Here is a 19,044-nt window from a genome sequence, read left to right as displayed (position 1 = left end):
ATAAAAGGGAACCCAAAAATCTTTTATAAACATATAAAAGGTAAAAGGATAGTTAAAGAAGTGGTGGGGCGATTAGGGACAAAGAAGGAAATCTTCTTGTGGAGGGAAGAGGGCATGATTGAGGTACTGAATGAATACTTTGCATCTGTATTCACAAAAAAAGAGGATGAAGTTAATGTCACAGTGTAGGAGGAGGGAATGGAGATATTGGACAGGATCAAAATAGATGGAAAGGAGATGCTAAATAGATTGGCATCACTCAAAGTTAACAAGTCACCCTGTCCAGATGGGATGCGTCCTAGGTTGCTGAGGGAAGCAAGTGTGGAGATAGCAGAAGCTCTGACCACAATCTTCCAATTTTCCTTAAATGTGGGAGTGGTGCCAGAGGACTGGAAGATTGCAAATGTTACACCCCTATTCAAAACATAGCAGACTTCAGGAGGACATGGACAGACTGGTGAAATGGGCAGACACATGGCAGGTGCAATTTAATGAGGATATGTGTGAAGTGATGCACTTTGGGAGGAACAACATGGAGAGGCAAATCGTTCAAGTTTGAGGGGGTTGCAAGAGCAGAGGGACCTAGAGGTGCATATTCACAAATCTTTGAAGATGGCAGGACAAGTTGATAAGCTGGTTAAGAAGGCGTATGGGATATTTGGCTTTGTAAATAGGGGCACTGAATACAAAAACAAAGAAGTCATGCTAAATCTTTACAAATCATTGGTTAGGCCTCAGCTGAAGTATTGTGCATAATTCTGGGCACCACACTTTGGGAAGGATGTCAAGGCCATGGAGAGGCTACAGAGGTGGTTTACCAGGATGATACCAGGGATGAGGGACTTCAGTTATGTGGAGAGATTGGAGAAGCTGGGATTGTTCTCCTTGGAGCAGAGAAGGTTAAGGGGAGACCAAATAGATGTATTCAAAGTAATGAAGGGTTTTGATAGAGCAAAAAGGGAGAAAATGTTTCCTCTGGCAAGTGGGTCGATAATCAGAGGTCACAGATTTAATATAATTGGCAAAAGAACCAGAGGGGAAATTAGGAGAAATGTTTTCACACAGAGGGTTGTTAAGATCTGGAACTCACTACCTGAAAGGATGGTGGAAGCAGATTCCATAGGAACTTTCAAAAGACATGTACTTGGAGGACTAATTTGCAGGGTTATGGGGAAAAACCTGGGGTGTGGGACTAAATTGGACAGCTCTTTCAAAGAGCCCGCACAGGCATGATGGGCCGAATGGCTTCCTTCTGTGCTATGATTTCATGAAATACTGCAGCCATCTCGTGCACAGCAAGGTTCCACAAAAAGTAATGAGGTAAATGACCAGTTATTCTGCTTTTGGGTCAAGTTATTGAGAGAAGAATCTTGTCGAGAACAACATCCCTGTTCTTCAAATAGTGCCATGGGATATCTAACATTCACCTGAACAGGCAGACAGGGCCTGGGTTTCATGTCTCATCCGGGGAACAGCATCTCCAACAATGCACACTCCTTCAGCTTAAATGAAGTCCTGGAGCGGGCTTGAATCACAACCTTTTGTCTCAGCAGCAAAAACGTTACTGACTAGGCCAAGCTGACACTCGAAACGTGGCCGCTCACTCCACACAGTAACTAGTTACTGCAAAAAGGGACAGTGCTTGTGGGTTACAAGCTGCATCTCTGGTTCATCTCTCCAGTCACTTTGGACGATTGCACAGCAGCCAGGACAGGATTCCCCAGCACTGGTGCTCTACTGGGCATGTGCAAAAGTAAGCATGAGGACGCTGGTGTGTATTAAAGTACTCAGTCTTCACAGAAAATTGTTCAGTAATTTTTTTTTAAATTGCTAAGACTGTGGGTTGCAGCAAGTCCAAACACTAAACATCCTGTTGTATTCTCCACCTCCTGTAATTCGTACCGAGGTACACTGCAAATTTCATGTCAGAATGGCAGGGTGTTGCATGCTGCTCCAACACGAGAGCTTTGGTCTAACAGTGTTGTACTTGCATCATAGCAGCACCCAACACACCAGTTATAACGAGTGGGTCGACAGCAACAATAATGCACATCAACTGGTGCAAAACTTCATGCTCAACTTCAAACAATCTCAGGTTCTGATATGATTGCTTTTCCATTCCTCATAATCAGAAACAGTTAAATGTGACAGCAGATAGGGTCCTTTACTCTGTATCTAACCAGTGCTGTACCTACCCTGGGAGTGTTTGATAGGACAGTGTAGAGGAGCTTTACACTGTATCTAACCTATGCTGTACCTGAGCTGGGAGTGATTGATGGGACAGTGTAGAGGGAGCTTTACTCTGTATCTAACCTATGCTGTACCTGAGCTAGGAGTGTTTGATGGGACAGTGTAGAGGGAGCTTTACTCTGTATCTAACCTATGCTGTACCTGAGCTGGGAGTGTTCGATGGGACAGTGTAGAGGGAGCTTTACTCTATCTAAGCCATGCCATAAATGTAATTAAAGGAACCTATAATGAACATAATAGGGATGGATTACTTGCAAATGTCTGAGTTGAGGTGAGTCCTACTGTTGAAATGGTGATAATTAGACCTATACAGCTGCTCGAAGAAAACACAGATAAGGCTGCCGAGGTTGGCTGAACCTTGTGATAAACAAGTGGGACATAAATAGAACGAACCATGCAACTGGAGAGCAGCCAAGCTCCGGACCTTCTGAAGGAAGAAGCATCCAAAGATCATGCCTGGCCCGAGGGGAGAAGACCACGAAACAAAAGAAGTTTATTCTTTTGATTAATCCAGTGGAATTCTCCATTTATTAACTTGTGAAATAAACACACCTATCAAATAGTTTGTAATCGAATGAGCATTACATGTACAAAGGAAAAGGAAAATTCCTCCACATTTCTGCCTCCTCCGTTCTCCAAATTCCTTTTTCTAAACCTTTTTGATTGCTGGTCTCCTGACCGGGTTAATATTAGTTAGGTAATGCCCTAGTATAACAGATTTAGAGGAAGTACACAACTTGCTCCAAACAGAATTTACAAATATCAGAAATCCAGCCAATGTTACATCACACTGCAGAAAGATTAGCCAGGCTTTTAAAGGAAGCTGCCTCTTGGCCTTCAGAACTTCATTGGAAATGAGGCCTCACTCGAAGCTTTCTGCATTGTGAAGGCAACTGACAAGTCGTTCACAGAGGTGAATGAGTGAACTCCCAGGGGACACAAGGGTTAAATGTGGACCTCAGGACGAAGGGGGGAAGTCGGGGGTAGCCTATTCCACCCAAATAAGTTGTGGACTAGCTTTACAGGGAAAAGTATTTAAGGGAACAGTACAAATAGGCAAGAGACACAACTGGAGTGTTTCTGGAGAGATTGAGGTTTGTGGGGAAAGGTTGGTGCATGGGATTGATCAAAAAAAGATGGGTCTGCTGAGCCTAATTGTAAATTCCCAGGAAATCACAACTTTTATTGCCTGCTACACGTATAAATAGAGCAGTTTTCAGTGTGATGGGATTCTCTCACTAAACGTGTAAATAGAGCAGTTTTCAGTGTGATGGGATTCTCTCACGACACGTGTAAATGAAGCAGATTTCAGTGTGATGGGATCCTCTCACTACACGTGTAAATGGAGCACAGTTCAATGTGATCGGATCCTCTCACGACACGTGTAAATGGAGCAGATTTCAGTGTGATGGGATTCTCTCGCTACACGTGCAAACGGAGCAGATTTCAGTGTGATCGGATCCTCTCACCACACGTGTAAATGGAGCAGATTTCAGTGTGATGGGAACCTCTCACTACACGTGTAAATGGAGCAGAGTTCAGTGTGATGGGATCCTCTCACTACACGTGTAACTGGAGCAGAGTTCAGTGTGATCGGATCCTCTCACTACACGTGTAAATGGAGCAGATTTCAGTGTGATGGGATCCTCTCACGACACGAGTAAACGGAGCAGATTTCAGTGTGATGGGATCCTCTCACTACACATGTGAACAGAGCAGATTTCAGTGTGATGGGATCCTCTCACTACACGAGTAAATGGATCAGATTTCAGTGTGACGGGATCCTCTCAGTACACGTGTAAATGGATCAGATTTCAGTGTGACGGGATCCTCTCAGTACACGTGTAAATGGAGCAGATTTCAGTGTGACCGGATCCTCTCACGACACATGCAAACGGAGCAGATTTCAGTGTGATCGGATCCTCTCACTACACATGTGAACAGAGCAGATTTCAGTGTGATGGGATCCTCTCACTACACGAGTAAATGGATCAGATTTCAGTGTGACGGGATCCTCTCAGTACACGTGTAAATGGAGCAGATTTCAGTGTGATGGGATCCTCTCACTACACGTGTAAATGGAGCAGATTTCAGTGTGATGGGATCCTCTCACTACACGTGCAAATAGAGCAGATTTCAGTGTGATGGGATCCTCTCACTACACGTGTAAATGGAGCAGATTTCAGTGTGATGGGATCCTCTCACTACACGTGCAAATAGAGCAGATTTCAGTGTGATGGGATCCTCTCACTACACGTGTAAATGGAGCAGATTTCAGTGTGATCGGATCCTCTCACCACACGTGTAAACTGAGCAGATTTCAGTGTGATGGGATCCTCTCACTGCACGTGTAAATGGAGCAGATTTCAGTGTGATGGGATCCTCTCACTACACGTGTAAACGGAGCAGATTTCAGTGTGATCGGATCCTCTCACGACACGTGTAAACGATGCAGATTTCAGTGTGATGGGATCCTCTCACTACATGTGTAAATGGAGCAGATTTCAGTGTGATGGGATCCTCTCACTAAACGTGTAAACTGAGCAGATTTCAATGTGATCGTATCCTCTCACTACACGTGTAAACGGAGCAGATTTCAGTGTGATCGGATGCTCTCAATACACGTGTAAAAGGAGATTTCAGTGTGATCGGATCCTCTCACTACACGTGTAAATGGAGCAGATTTCAGTGTGATCGGATCCTCTCACGACACGTGTAAACGGAGCAGATTTCAGTGTGATCGGATCCTCTCACTAAACGTGTAAACGGAGCAGATTTCAGTGTGATGGCATCCTTTCACGACACGTGTAAACGATGCAGATTTCAGTGTGATGGGATCCTCTCACTACATGTGTAAATGGAGCAGATTTCAATGTGATCGTATCCTCTCACTACAGGTGTAAACGGAGCAGATTTCAGTGTGATGGGATGCTCTCACTACACGTGTAAACAGAGCAGATTTCAGTGTGATGGGATCCTCTCACTGCACGTGTAAATGGAGCAGATTTCAGTGTGACCGGATCCTCTCACGACACATGCAAACGGAGCAGATTTCAGTGTGATCGGATCCTCTCACTACACATGTGAACAGAGCAGATTTCAGTGTGATGGGATCCTCTCACTACACGAGTAAATGGATCAGATTTCAGTGTGACGGGATCCTCTCAGTACACGTGTAAATGGAGCAGATTTCAGTGTGATGGGATCCTCTCACGACACGTGTAAACGATGCAGATTTCAGTGTGATGGGATCGTCTCACTACACGTGTAAATGGATCAGATTTCAGTGTGATGGGATCCTCTCACTACACGAGTAAATGGATCAGATTTCAGTGTGACGGGATCCTCTCAGTACACGTGTAAATGGAGCAGATTTCAGTGTGATGGGATCCTCTCACTACACGTGCAAATAGAGCAGATTTCAGTGTGATGGGATCCTCTCACTACACGTGTAAATGGAGCAGATTTCAGTGTGATCGGATCCTCTCACTGCACGTGTAAATGGAGCAGATTTCAGTGTGATGGCATCCTCTCACGACACGTGTAAACGATGCAGATTTCAGTGTGATGGGATCCTCTCACTACACGTGTAAATGGAGCAGATTTCAGTGTGATGGGATCCTCTCACTACACGTGTAAACAGATCAGATTTCAGTGTGATGGGATCCTCTCACTACACGTGTAAATGGAGCAGATTTCAGTGTGATGGGATCCTCTCACTACACGTGTAAATGGAGCAGATTTCAGTGTGATCGGATCCTCTCACTACACGTGTCAACAGATCAGATTTCAGTGTGATGGGATCCTCTCACTACACGTGTAAATGGAGCAGATTTCAGTGTGATCGGATCCTCTCACTACACGAGTAAATGGAGCAGATTTCAGTGTGAACGGATCCTCTCACTACACGTGTAAACAGATCAGATTTCAGTCTGATGGGATCCTCTCACTACACGTGTAAACAGAGCAGATTTCAGTGTGATGGGATCCTCTCACTACACGTGTCAACAGATCAGATTTCAGTGTGATGGGATCCTCTCACTACACGTGTAAATGGAGCAGATTTCAGTGTGATCGGATCCTCTCACTACACGAGTAAATGGAGCAGATTTCAGTGTGAACGGATCCTCTCACTACACGTGTAAACAGATCAGATTTCAGTCCGATGGGATCCTCTCACTACACGTGTAAACAGAGCAGATTTCAGTGTGATGGGATCCTCTCACCACACGTGTAAATGGAGCAGATTTCAGTGTGATGGGAACCTCTCACTACACGTGTAAATGGAGCAGATTTCAGTGTGATGGGATCGTCTCACTACACATGTAAATGGAGCAGATTTCAGTGTGATGGGATCCTCTCACTACACGTGTAAACAGATCAGATTTCAGTGTGATGGGATCCTCTCACTACACGTGTAAATGGAGCAGATTTCAGTGTGATGGGATCCTCTCACTACACGTGTAAATGGAGCAGATTTCAGTGTGATCGGATCCTCTCACTACACGTGTCAACAGATCAGATTTCAGTGTGATGGGATCCTCTCACCACACGTGTAAATAGAGCAGATTTCAGTGTGATGGGATCCTCTCACTACACGTGTAAATGGAGCAGATTTCAGTGTGATCGGATCCTCTCACGACATGTGTAAACTGAGCAGATTTCAGTGTGATGGGATCCTCTCACTACACGTGTAAATGGAGCAGATTTCAGTGTGATGGGATCCTCTCACTACACGTGTAAATGGAGCAGATTTCAGTGTGATGGGATCCTCTCACTACACGTGTAAATGGAGCAGATTTCAGTGTGAACGGATCCTCTCACTACACGTGTAAATGGAGCAGATTTCAGTGTGATGGGATCCTCTCACTACACGTGTAAATGGAGCAGATTTCAGTGTGATCGGATGCTCTCAATACACGTGTAAAAGGAGATTTCAGTGTGATCGGATCCTCTCACTACACGTGTAAATGGAGCAGATTTCAGTGTGAGGGGATCCTCTCACTACACGTGTAAATGGAGCAGATTTCAGTGTGATCGGATCCTCTCACTACACGTGTAAACGGAGCAGATTTCAGTGTGAGGGGATCCTCTCACTACACGTGTAAATGGAGCAGATTTCAGTGTGAGGGGATCCTCTCACTACACATGTAAATGGAGCAGATTTCAGTGTGATCGGATCCTCTCACTACACGAGTAAATGGAGCAGATTTCAGTGTGAACGGATCCTCTCACTACACGTGTAAATGGAGCAGATTTCAGTCTGATGGGATCCTCTCACTACACGTGCAAACGGATCAATTTCAGTGTGACGGGATCCTCTCACTACACGTGTAAACAGAGCAGATTTCAGTGTGATCGGATCCTCTCACTACACGTGTAAATGGAGCGGATTTCAGTGTGATGGGATTCTCTCACTACACGTGTAAACTGAGCAGATTTCAGTGTGATCGGATCCTCTCACTACACGTGTAAACAGAGCAGCTTTCAGTGTGATGTGATCCTCTCACTACAAGTGTGAACTGAGCAGATTTCAGCGTGATGGGAACCTCTCACTACACGTGTAAATGGAGCAGATTTCAGTGTGAGGGGATCCTCTCACTACACGTTTAAATGGAGCAGATTTCAGTGTGATCGGATCCTCTCACTACACGTGCAAACAGAGCAGATTTCAGTGTGATCGGATCCTCTCACGACACGTGTAAACGGAGCAGATTTCAGTGTGATGGGATCCTCTCACTACACGTGTAAACTGAGCAGATTTCAGTGTGATGGGAACCTCTCAATACACGTGTAAACAGACCAGATTTCAGTGTGATGGGATCCTCTCACGACACGTGTAAACAGAGCAGATTTCAGTGTGATGGGATCCTCTCACCACACGTGTAAATGGAGCAGATTTCAGTGTGATGGGAACCTCTCACTACACGTGTAAATGGAGCAGATTTCAGTGTGAGGGGATCGTCTCACTACACATGTAAATGGAGCAGATTTCAGTGTGATGGGATCCTCTCACTACACGTGTAAACAGATCAGATTTCAGTGTGATGGGATCCTCTCACTACACGTGTAAATGGAGCAGATTTCAGTGTGATGGGATCCTCTCACTACACGTGTAAATGGAGCAGATTTCAGTGTGATCGGATCCTCTCACGACACGTGTAAATAGAGCAGATTTCAGTGTGATGGGATCCTCTCACTACACGTGTAAATGGAGCAGATTTCAGTGTGATCGGATCCTCTCACGACATGTGTAAACTGAGCAGATTTCAGTGTGATGAGATCCTCTCACTACACGTGTAAATGGAGCAGATTTCAGTGTGATCGGATGCTCTCAATACACGTGTAAAAGGAGATTTCAGTGTGATCGGATCCTCTCACTACACGTGTAAATGGAGCAGATTTCAGTGTGATCGGATCCTCTCACTACACGTGTAAATGGAGCAGATTTCAGTGTGATCGGATCCTCTCACTACAAGTGTAAATGTAGCAGATTTCAGTGTGATGGGATCCTCTCACTACACGTGTAAACTGAGCAGATTTCAGTGTGATGAGATCCTCTCACTACACGTGTAAACAGAGCAGATTTCAGTGTGATGGGATCCTCTCACTACACGTGTAAACAGAGCAGATTTCAGTGTGATCGGATCCTCTCACTACACGTGTAAATGTAGCAGATTTCAGTGTGATCGGATCCTCTCACTACACGAGTAAATGGAGCAGATTTCAGTGTGAACGGATCCTCTCACTACACGTGTAAATGGAGCAGATTTCAGTCTGATGGGATCCTCTCACTACACGTGCAAACGGATCAATTTCAGTGTGACGGGATCCTCTCACTACACGTGTAAACAGAGCAGATTTCAGTGTGATCGGATCCTCTCACTACACGTGTAAATGGAGCAGATTTCAGTGTGATGGGATCCTCTCACTACACGTGTAAACAGAGCAGATTTCAGTGTGATCGGATCCTCTCACTACACGTGTAAATGGAGCGGATTTCAGTGTGATGGGATTCTCTCACTACACGTGTAAACTGAGCAGATTTCAGTGTGATCGGATCCTCTCACCACACGTGTAAATGGAGCAGATTTCAGTGTGATCGGATCCTCTCACTACACGTGTAAACAGAGCAGATTTCAGTGTGACCGGATCCTCTCACTACACATGTGAACAGAGCAGATTTCAGTGTGATGGGATCCTCTCACTACACGAGTAAATGGATCAGATTTCAGTGTGACGGGATCCTCTCAGTACACGTGTAAACTGAGCAGATTTCAGTGTGATCGGATCCTCTTACGACACGTGGAAACGGAGCAGATTTCAGTGTGAGGGGATCCTTTCACTACACGTGTAAACGGAGCAGATTTCAGTGTGATGGGATCCTCTCACTACACGTGTAAACGGAGCAGATTTCAGTGTGATCGGATCCTCTCACTACACGTGTAAATGGAGCAGATTTCAGTGTGATCGGATCCTCTCACTACACGAGTAAATGGAGCAGATTTCAGTGTGAACGGATCCTCTCACTACACGTGTAAATGATGCAGATTTCAGTGTGATGGGATCCTCTCACTGCACGTGTAAATGGAGCAGATTTCAGTGTGATGGGATCCTCTCACGACACGTGTAAATGGAGCAGATTTCAGTGTGATCGGATGCTCTCAATACACGTGTAAAAGGAGATTTCAGTGTGATGGGATCCTCTCACTACACGTGTAAATGGAGCAGATTTCAGTGTGATCGGATCCTCTCACTCCACATGTAAATGGAGCAGATTTCAGTGTGATCGGATCCTCTCACTACACGTGTAAACGGAGCAGATTTCAGTGTGATCGGATCCTCTCACTCCACATGTAAATGGAGCAGATTTCAGTGTGATCGGATCCTCTCACTACACGTGTAAATGGAGCAGATTTCAGTGTGATGGGATCCTCTCACTACACGTGTAAATGGAGCAGATTTCAGTGTGATCGGATGCTCTCAATACACGTGTAAAAGGAGATTTCAGTGTGATCGGATCCTCTCACTACACGTGTAAACAGAGCAGATTTCAGTGTGATGGGATCCTCTCACTACACGTGTAAACAGAGCAGATTTCAGTCTGATGGGATCCTCTCACTACACGTGTAAACAGAGCAGATTTCAGTCTGATGGGATCCTCTCACTACACGTGTAAATGGAGCGGATTTCAGTGTGATGGGATCCTCTCACTACACGTGTAAACTGAGCAGATTTCAGTGTGATCGGATCCTCTTACGACACGTGTAAACGGAGCAGATTTCAGTGTGAGGGGATCCTCCCGACACGTGTAAACAGAGCAGATTTCAGTGTGATGTGATCCTCTCACTACAAGTGTAAACTGAGCAGATTTCAGCGTGATGGGAACCTCTCACTACACGTGTAAACAGATCAGATTTCAGTGTGATGGGATCCTCTCACGACACGTGTAAACAGAGCAGATTTCAGCGTGATGGGAACCTCTCACTACACGTGTAAATGGAGCAGATTTCAGTGTGAGGGGATCCTCTCACTACACGTTTAAATGGAGCAGATTTCAGTGTGATCGGATCCTCTCACTACACGTGTAAACAGAGCAGATTTCAGTGTGATGGGATCCTCTCACTGCACGTGTAAACAGAGCAGATTTCAGTGTGATGGGATCCTCTCACTGCACGTGTAAACAGAGCAGATTTCAGTGTGATGGGATCCTCTCACTGCACGTGTAAACAGAGCAGATTTCAGTGTGATGGGATCCTCTCACTGCACGTGTAAACTGAGCAGATTTCAGTGTGATGGGAACCTCTCACTATACGTGTAAACAGATCAGATTTCAGTGTGATGGGATCCTCTCACGACACGTGTAAACAGAGCAGATTTCAGTGTGATGGGATCCTCTCACTACACGTGTAAATAGAGCAGATTTCAGTGTGATGGGATTCTCTCGCTACACGTGTAAATGGAGCAGATTTCAGTGTGATCGGATCCTCTCACTGCACGAGAAAACAGATCAGATTTCAGTGTGATGGGATCCTCTCACTACACGTGTAAATGGAGCAGATTTCAGTGTGATGGGATCCTCTCACTACACGTGTAAATGGAGCAGATTTCAGTGTGATCGGATCCTCTCACTACATGTGTAAACTGAGCAGATTTCAGTGTGATGGGATCCTCTCACTACACGTGTAAATGGAGCAGATTTCAGTGTGATGGGATCCTCTCACTACACGTGTAAATGGAGCAGATTTCAGTGTGATGGGATCCTCTCACTACACGTGTAAATGGAGCAGATTTCAGTGTGATCGGATCCTCTCACTACACGTGTTAACTGTGTAGATTTCAGTGTGATGGGATCCTCTCACTACACGTGTAAACAGAGCAGATTTCAGTGTGATCGGATCCTCTCACTGCACGTGCAAACAGAGCAGATTTCAGTGTGATCGGATCCTCTCATGACACGTGTAAATGGATCAAATTTCAGTGTGATGGGATCCTCTCACTACACGTGTAAACTGAGCAGATTTCAGTGTGATGGGATCCTCTCACTGCACGTGTAAACGATGCAGATTTCAGTGTGATGGGATCCTCTCACTACACGTGTAAATGGAGCAGATTTCAGTGTGATGGGATCCTCTCACTACACGTGTAAACAGAGCAGATTTCAGTGTGATGGGATCCTCTCACTACATGTGTAAACAGAGCAGATTTCAGTGTGATGGGATCCTCTCACTGCATGTGTAAACAGAGCAGATTTCAGTGTGACAAGATCCTCTCACTACACGTGTGAATGGAGCAGATTTCAGTGTGATGGGATCCTCTCACTGCATGTGTTAACGGAGCAGATTTCAGTGTGATGGGATCCTCTCACTGCACGTGTAAATGATGCAGATTTCAGTGTGATGGGATCCTCTCACTGCACGTGTAAATGGAGCAGATTTCAGTGTGAGGGATCCTCTCACTACACGTGTAAACGGAGCAGATTTCAGTGTGATGGGATCCTCTCACTACACGTGTAAACGGAGCAGATTTCAGTGTGATGGGATCCTCTCACTGCACGTGTAAACGATGCAGATTTCAGTGTGATGGGATCCTCTCACGACATGTGTAAACGATGCAGATTTCAGTGTGATGGGATCCTCTCACTACACATGTAAATGGAGCAGATTTCAGTGTGATGGGATCCTCTCACTACACGTGTAAATGGAGCAGATTTCAGTGTGATCGAATCCTCTCACTACTCGTGTAAACTGTGCAGATTTCAGTGTGATGGCATCCTCTCACTGCACGTGTAAACTGTGCAGATTTCAGTGTGATCGGATCCTCTCACTGCACGTGTAAATGATGCAGATTTCAGTGTGATGGGATCCTCTCACTACACGTGTAAATGGAGCAGATTTCAGTGTGATGGGATCCTCTCACTGCACGTGTAAATGGAGCAGATTTCAGTGTGATGGGATCCTCTCACTGCACGTGTAAACGATGCAGATTTCAGTGTGATCGAATCCTCTCACTACTCGTGTAAACTGTGCAGATTTCAGTGTGATGGGATCCTCTCACTGCACGTGTAAACGATGCAGATTTCAGTGTGATGGGATCCTCTCACTACACGTGTCAATGGAGCAGATTTCAGTGTGATGGGATCCTCTCACTACACGTGTAAACGATGCAGATTTCAGTGTGATGGGATCCTCTCACTACATGGAATCATAGAATGATGCAGAGCAGAATTATTTCTCATCTCGCCTCTGGTTCTTATGCCAAGTACCTTAAATGTGTATCCCCTGGTTACCGACCCTTCTGCCACTGGAAACAGTTTCTTCTTATTTACTCTATCAAAACCGTTCATGATTTTGAACACCTCTATTAAATCTACCCTTAACCTTCCCTGCTTTGATGAGAACAACCTCAGCTTCTCCAGTCTCTCCACATAATTGAAGTCCCTCATCCCTGCTACTATTCCAGTAAATCTCCTCTACACCCTCTCTGATGCCTTGACATCCTTTCTGAAGTGTGGTGCCCAGAATTGAACACCATACCTCAGCTGGGGCCTTACCAGTGATTTATAAGGATTCAGCATCGCATCCTTGCTTTTGTACTCTATACCTGTTTATAAAGCCAAGGATACCATATGCTTTTTAACAGCCTTCTAAACTTGTCCTGCCACCTTCAAAGATTTGTGTACATACACCCCCAGGTCTCTTCTGTTCCTGCATCCTCTTTAAAATTGTACTATTTAGTTTATTTTGCCTCTCCTCATTTTTCCTACCAAAATGCATCACTTCACACTTCTCTGCGTTAAATTTCATCTGCCACGTGTCTGCCCATTTCAGCAGTCTGGCTATGCCCTCCTGTTGTCTGTTACTATCCTCCACATTGTTTACTACATTTCTGAGTCTCGTGTTATCTGCAAACTTTGAAATTATGCCCTATGTACCCAAGTTCAACTCGACATGACAGGTTCCCTTCCTGAATGACTTTGTGCTTGTCGGACAAGCCGGCAACTTATATGATTATTTTCATCCTGGTGCTGATGCACAAGTTTGAACTCGGTTGCTGATCCAGCACCGAAATCACTCAGTTACTGTACCCTATGGGCTGGGATCCTTACCTTTAAACTTGGAGCGGATGTTTGCCAGCTCTTTGTTGATTCGCTTTATTTCTGCTTCTTTGCTTTTGCCTGCAGGGAGGAATACAAGGAGATATATTGTTGTCTGTGCAGCAGAATTTGCACAGCAAAACTTGAATCCATCAGATTCTTCACTGAGTTTTATGTACCGTATATACACATGACAGAATTGGAGGGGGAGTGGTGAACACAGTGTGTGTGGGTGGAAAGAGCTGATCAAAAACCTTCAATTACGCTGCCCATCTTCTTACACCGTGATGTTCCCACTGCTCGTATGTGATCAGTAATAAGGGAGTAAACTTCCAGCTGCCTCGCTGGGAACACGCACACCACTTAGGGACATTCTGGCAGAACTTCCAATCAGAGACTCGTGTTGAAGGCAAATCACAAGAACGCACTGGAGTGAAGAGTTGACTGCCAACTCTGCTCAATCATTAGTTGATTATTGCTGGTGAACATATATACACTGCATTGCACAGAAACATTAATTAAGTGATATACAGCACTGGCCCTGGCACTAACAACCCATCCTCCCCCCCCAAAGACTGTAAAGATTATTTCTGGTTTGTTTTCAGACACCCTACCAAAAATCTGATTGCTGAATTATAGAGAAACTGTGACCCTCCCATTGAATTCACTGTCCAGGCTCTCGCGTGAAGCCACCTAGAAGATGGGGGTGAGGAGAGAGGGGAGGAGAGGAATGAAGCATCCACACCAGGGAACCAGGGAGAAGGGTAGCCATTGGCAAGACCAAAAGTAGACACAAGGGCCGGAGGCAGAGGGGCCCGAGAGAGACCGGGTGGGGGCATGGGAGAGAGGGAAATGGAGGGGGGCAGAGAGACTGTGGGAGAGGGGGAAGGAGGGGGGAAATGGGGGGGGGGAAGGAGGGGGGAAATGGGGGGGGGGAAGGAGGGGGGAAATGGGGGGGGGGGAAGGAGGGGGGAAATGGGGGGGGGGGAAGGAGGGGGGAAATGGGGGGGGGGAAGGAGGGGGGAAATGGGGGGGGGGGAAGGAGGGGGGAAATGGGGGGGGGGGAAGGAGGGGGGAAATGGGGGGGGAAGGAGTTCAGAGGCCAAGAGACTGAGCGACAGACGGGCGGAGCCAGACAGGGGACGATGGCCCAGCTGCAGTTCCGGGGCTCGGGTCGCCCTGGGCCCGGGCTGTGTAGTAGATGAGGCGGGGTGAGTCGTTCCACGGGCCCGCCTTTCCGTCGTCAAGCGCTCAGGCTCCGATGTGCTCTGGGCGGCCCAGGGGCGGGAGCTGACGCTCGGATTTGTGTGGGGTGTGTGTGAGTGCGCGGCGCCGGTACTCACAGTTCCTAATGTCCGATATAAAGACCGCCAGACCCCGCATCCCGTCCCCCTTGGACACCGCCGGCATCTTCGGGCCTCCAGCCACGCGCGCGTCACAGCTCCCCAGCCCCGCCCACCGAGCTCGCGTCACTGCGCCTCACGCCCCGCCCACCGAGCTCGCGTCACTGCGCCTCACGCCCCGCCCACTGCGCGCGCGTCACAGCTCCCCAGCCCCGCCCACTGCGCGCGCGTCACAGCTCCCAAGCCCCGCCTACCTAGCTCGCGTCACAGCTCCCCAGCCCCGCCCACCGAGCTCGCGTCACAGCTCCCCAGCCCCGCCCACCGAGCTCGCGTCACAGCTCCCCAGCCCCGCCCACCGAGCTCGCGTCACTGCGCCTCACGCCCCGCCCACCGAGCTCGCGTCACTGCGCCTCACGCCCCGCCCACTGCGCGCGCGTCACAGCTCCCCAGCCCCGCCCACTGCGCGCGCGTCACAGCTCCCAAGCCCCGCCTACCTAGCTCGCGTCACAGCTCCCCAGCCCCGCCCACCGAGCTCGCGTCACAGCTCCCCAGCCCCGCCCACCGAGCTCGCGTCACAGCTCCCCAGCCCCGCCCACCGAGCTCGCGTCACTGCGCCTCACGCCCTGCCCACCGCGCGCGCGTCACAGCTCCACAGCCCCGCCCACCGAGCTCGCGTCACTGCGCCTCACGCCCCGCCCACCGCGCGCGCGTCACAGCTCCCCAGCCCCGCCCGCCGCGCGCACGTCACAGCTCCCCAGCCCCGCCCACCGAGCACGCGTCACTGCGCCTCAAGCCCCGCCCACCGCGCGCGCGTCACAGCTCCCCAGCCCCGCCCACCGAGCTCGCGTCACAGCTCCCCAGCCCCGCCCACCGAGCTCGCGTCACAGCTCCCCAGCCCCGCCCACCGAGCTCGCGTCACTTCGCCTCATGCCCCGCCCACCGCGCGCGCGTCACAGCTCCCCAGCCCCGCCCGCCGCGCGCACGTCACAGCTCCCCAGCCCCGCCCACCGAGCACGCGTCACAGCTCCCCAGCCCCGCCCACCGAGTCGCGTCACAGCTCCCCAGCCCCGCCTGCCGCGCGCACGTCAAAGCTCCCCAGCCCCGCCCACTGAGCTCGCGTCACAGCTCCCCAGCCCCGCCCACCGAGTCGCGTCACAGCTCCCCAGCCCCGCCCACCGAGTCGCGTCACAGCGCCTCCCGCCCCGCCCACCGCGCGGAGGAGCTGCAGACCCTCCTCCTCCCTCAATACAATCATAGAGATGTTACAGCAGGGAAGAAGGCTATTCAGCCCATCGAGTCCATGCTGGCTCTATGCAAGAGCAATCCAGCTCGTCCCACTCTTTTTTTATTCGTTCATGGGATGTGGGCGTCGCTGGCGAGGCCGGCATTTATTGCCCATCCCTAATTGCCCTTGAGAAGGTGGTGGTGAGCCGCCTTCTTGTACCGCTGCAGTCCGTGTGGTGAAGGTTCTCCCACTGTGCTGTTAGGAAGGGAGTTCCAGGATTTTGACCCAGCGACGATGAAGGAACGGCGATATATTTCCAAGTCGGGATGGTGTGTGACTTGGAGGGAACGTGCAGGTGGTGTTGTTCCCATGTGCCTGCTGCTCTTGTCCTTCTAGGTGGTAGAGGTCGCGGGTTTGGGAAAGAAGCCTTGGCGAGTTGCTGCAGTGCATCCTGTGGATGGTACACACTGCAGCCACTGTGCACCGGTGGTGAAGGGAGTGAATGTTTAGGGTGGTGGATGGGGTGCCAATCAAGTGGGCTGCTTTGTCCTGGATGGTGCCGAGCTTCTTGAGTGTTGTTGGAGCTGCACTCATCCAGGCAAGTGGAGAGTATTCCATCACACTCCTGACTTGTGCCTTGTAGATGGTGGAAAGGCTTTGGTGAGTCAGGAGGTGAGTCACTTGCCGCAGAATACCCAGCCTCTGACCTAAAAGAATAATAAAGAGGGAGAAAATAAATTATGAGAGCAAACTTGCAAGAAATATAAAAACTGACAGTAAAAGCTTCTACAAATATATAAAAAGGAAGAGGGTAGCTAAAGTAAACATTGGTCCCTTAGAGGATGAGACTGGGGAAATAATAATGGAAAACAAGGAAATGGCAGAGGAATTGAACAGATATTTTGTACCTGTCTTCACAGTAGAAGACACTAATAGTAGAAAATCAAGGGGCAAAGGGGAGGGAGGAACTAAAACAATCACCATCATTAAAGAAAAAGAGCTAGGTAAACTAATGGGTCTAAAGGCTGACAAGTCCCCTGGACCTGATGGCTTGCATCCGAGGGTCTTAAAGGAAGTGGCTACAGAGATAGTGGATGCATTGGTTGTAATCTTCCAGAATTCTCTAGATTCTGGAAAGGTCCCAGCGGATTGGAAAACCGCAAACGTAACACCCCTATTCAAGAAGGGAGTGAGACGGAAAGCAGGTAACTACAGACCAGTTAGCCTAACATCTGTCATTGGGAAAATGCTAGAATCCATTATTAAGGAAGTAGTAGCAGGACATTTGGAGACTCAAAATAAAATCAAGGAGAGTCAACATGGTTTTATGAAGGGGAAATCGTGTCTGACAAATTTATTAGAGTTCTTTGAGGAAGTAACGGGCAGGGTGGATAAAGGGGAACCAATGGATGCAGTATATTTGGATTTCCAAAAGGCATTCGATAAGGTGCCACATAAAAGATTACTGCACAAGATAAGAGCTCATGGTATTTGGGGTAATATATCAGCATGGATAGAGGATTGGCTAACTCACAGAAAACAAAGAGTCGGGATAAAAGGGTCAATTTCAAAATGGCAATCTGTAACTAGTGGGGTGCCGCAGGGATCAACTATTTACAATATATATCAATGACTTGGATGAAGGAACAGAGTGTCTTGTGGCCAAATTTGCTGATGATACAAAGATAGGTGGAAAAGCAAGTTGCGATGAGGACACAAAGTGTCTGCAGAGGGATAGTGACAGGTTAAGCGAATGGGCAAAAATTTGGCAGATGGAATAAAATGTGGGAAAATGTGAAGTCATCCACTTTGGGAGGTAAAATAAAAAAGCAAAATATTATTTGAATGGAGAAATACTACAAAATGCTGCGGTACAGAGGGATCTGGGTGTCCTCGTACATGAAACGCAAAAAGTCAACATACAGGTGCAGCAGGTAATCGGGAAGGCAAACGGAATATTGGCCTTTATTTCTCGCGGGATGGAGTATAAAAGCAGGGAAGTCATGCTACAACTGTACAGGGTGCTGGTGAGACCACACCTGGAGTACAGCGTACAGTTCTGGTGCCCTTATTTAAGGAAGGACATACTTGCATTGGAGCCAGTTCAGAGAAGGTTCACTAGGTTGATTCCGGGTATGGAAGGGTTGTCTTATGAGGAAAGATTGAACAGGTTGGGTCTATACTCATTGGAGTTTAGAAGAATGAGAGGAGATCTTATTGAAACATACAAGATTCTGAGGGGACTCGATAGGGTAGATGCTGAGAGGATGTTGCCCCTCATGGGGGAATCTAAAACTAGGGGGCAAAGTCTCAGAATAAGGGGTCGCCCATTTAAGACGGAAATGAGGAGGAATTTCTTCTCCCAGAGGGTCGTGAATCTTTGGAATTCTTTACCCCAAAAAGCTGTGGAGGCTGAGTCATTGAATACATTCAAGGCCGAGTTAGACAAATTTTTGATCAGCAAGGGACTCAAAGGATATGGGGAAAGGGCGGGAAAGTGGAGTTGAGGTAAAAATCAGATCAGCCATGATCTCATTGAATGGCGGAGCAGGCTCGAGGGGCCGAATGGCCTACTCCTGCTCCTATCTCTTACGGTCTTATGGTCTGCTCTTGTAGCCACAGTATTTATA

The 19,044-nt window shown here is 47.9% G+C and overlaps 2 protein-coding genes across 5 annotated transcripts in view; one reads left to right on the top strand and one right to left on the bottom strand.

The window, feature by feature from the left end:
- Window positions 1-15,302, bottom strand: part of LOC137327805 (AP-2 complex subunit alpha-2) — a 95,676-nt gene extending 80,374 nt beyond the window's left edge. For 2 of the 4 annotated variants that reach the window (XM_067993621.1, XM_067993622.1), the window contains exons 1-2: window positions 15,190-15,302; window positions 13,859-13,927 (exon numbers count right to left, since the gene is read on the bottom strand). In XM_067993621.1, coding sequence (XP_067849722.1) covers window positions 13,859-13,927; window positions 15,190-15,256 — 136 coding nt within the window. In that variant the 5' untranslated portion in view covers window positions 15,257-15,302. The remainder of the gene's footprint in view (window positions 1-13,858; window positions 13,928-15,189) is intronic. The other 2 variants (XM_067993623.1, XM_067993624.1) reach the window with 1 other exon arrangement.
- LOC137327806 (carnitine O-palmitoyltransferase 1, liver isoform-like) overlaps window positions 1-19,044 on the top strand; it is a 273,112-nt gene that overhangs the window by 141,183 nt on the left and 112,885 nt on the right. The gene's annotated exons all lie outside the window — the stretch shown is intronic.

This window comes from Heptranchias perlo, chromosome 12, assembly GCF_035084215.1.
Source record: "Heptranchias perlo isolate sHepPer1 chromosome 12, sHepPer1.hap1, whole genome shotgun sequence".
Lineage (NCBI taxonomy): Eukaryota > Metazoa > Chordata > Chondrichthyes > Hexanchiformes > Hexanchidae > Heptranchias > Heptranchias perlo.
This window is presented reverse-complemented; position numbering and strand designations above follow the sequence as displayed.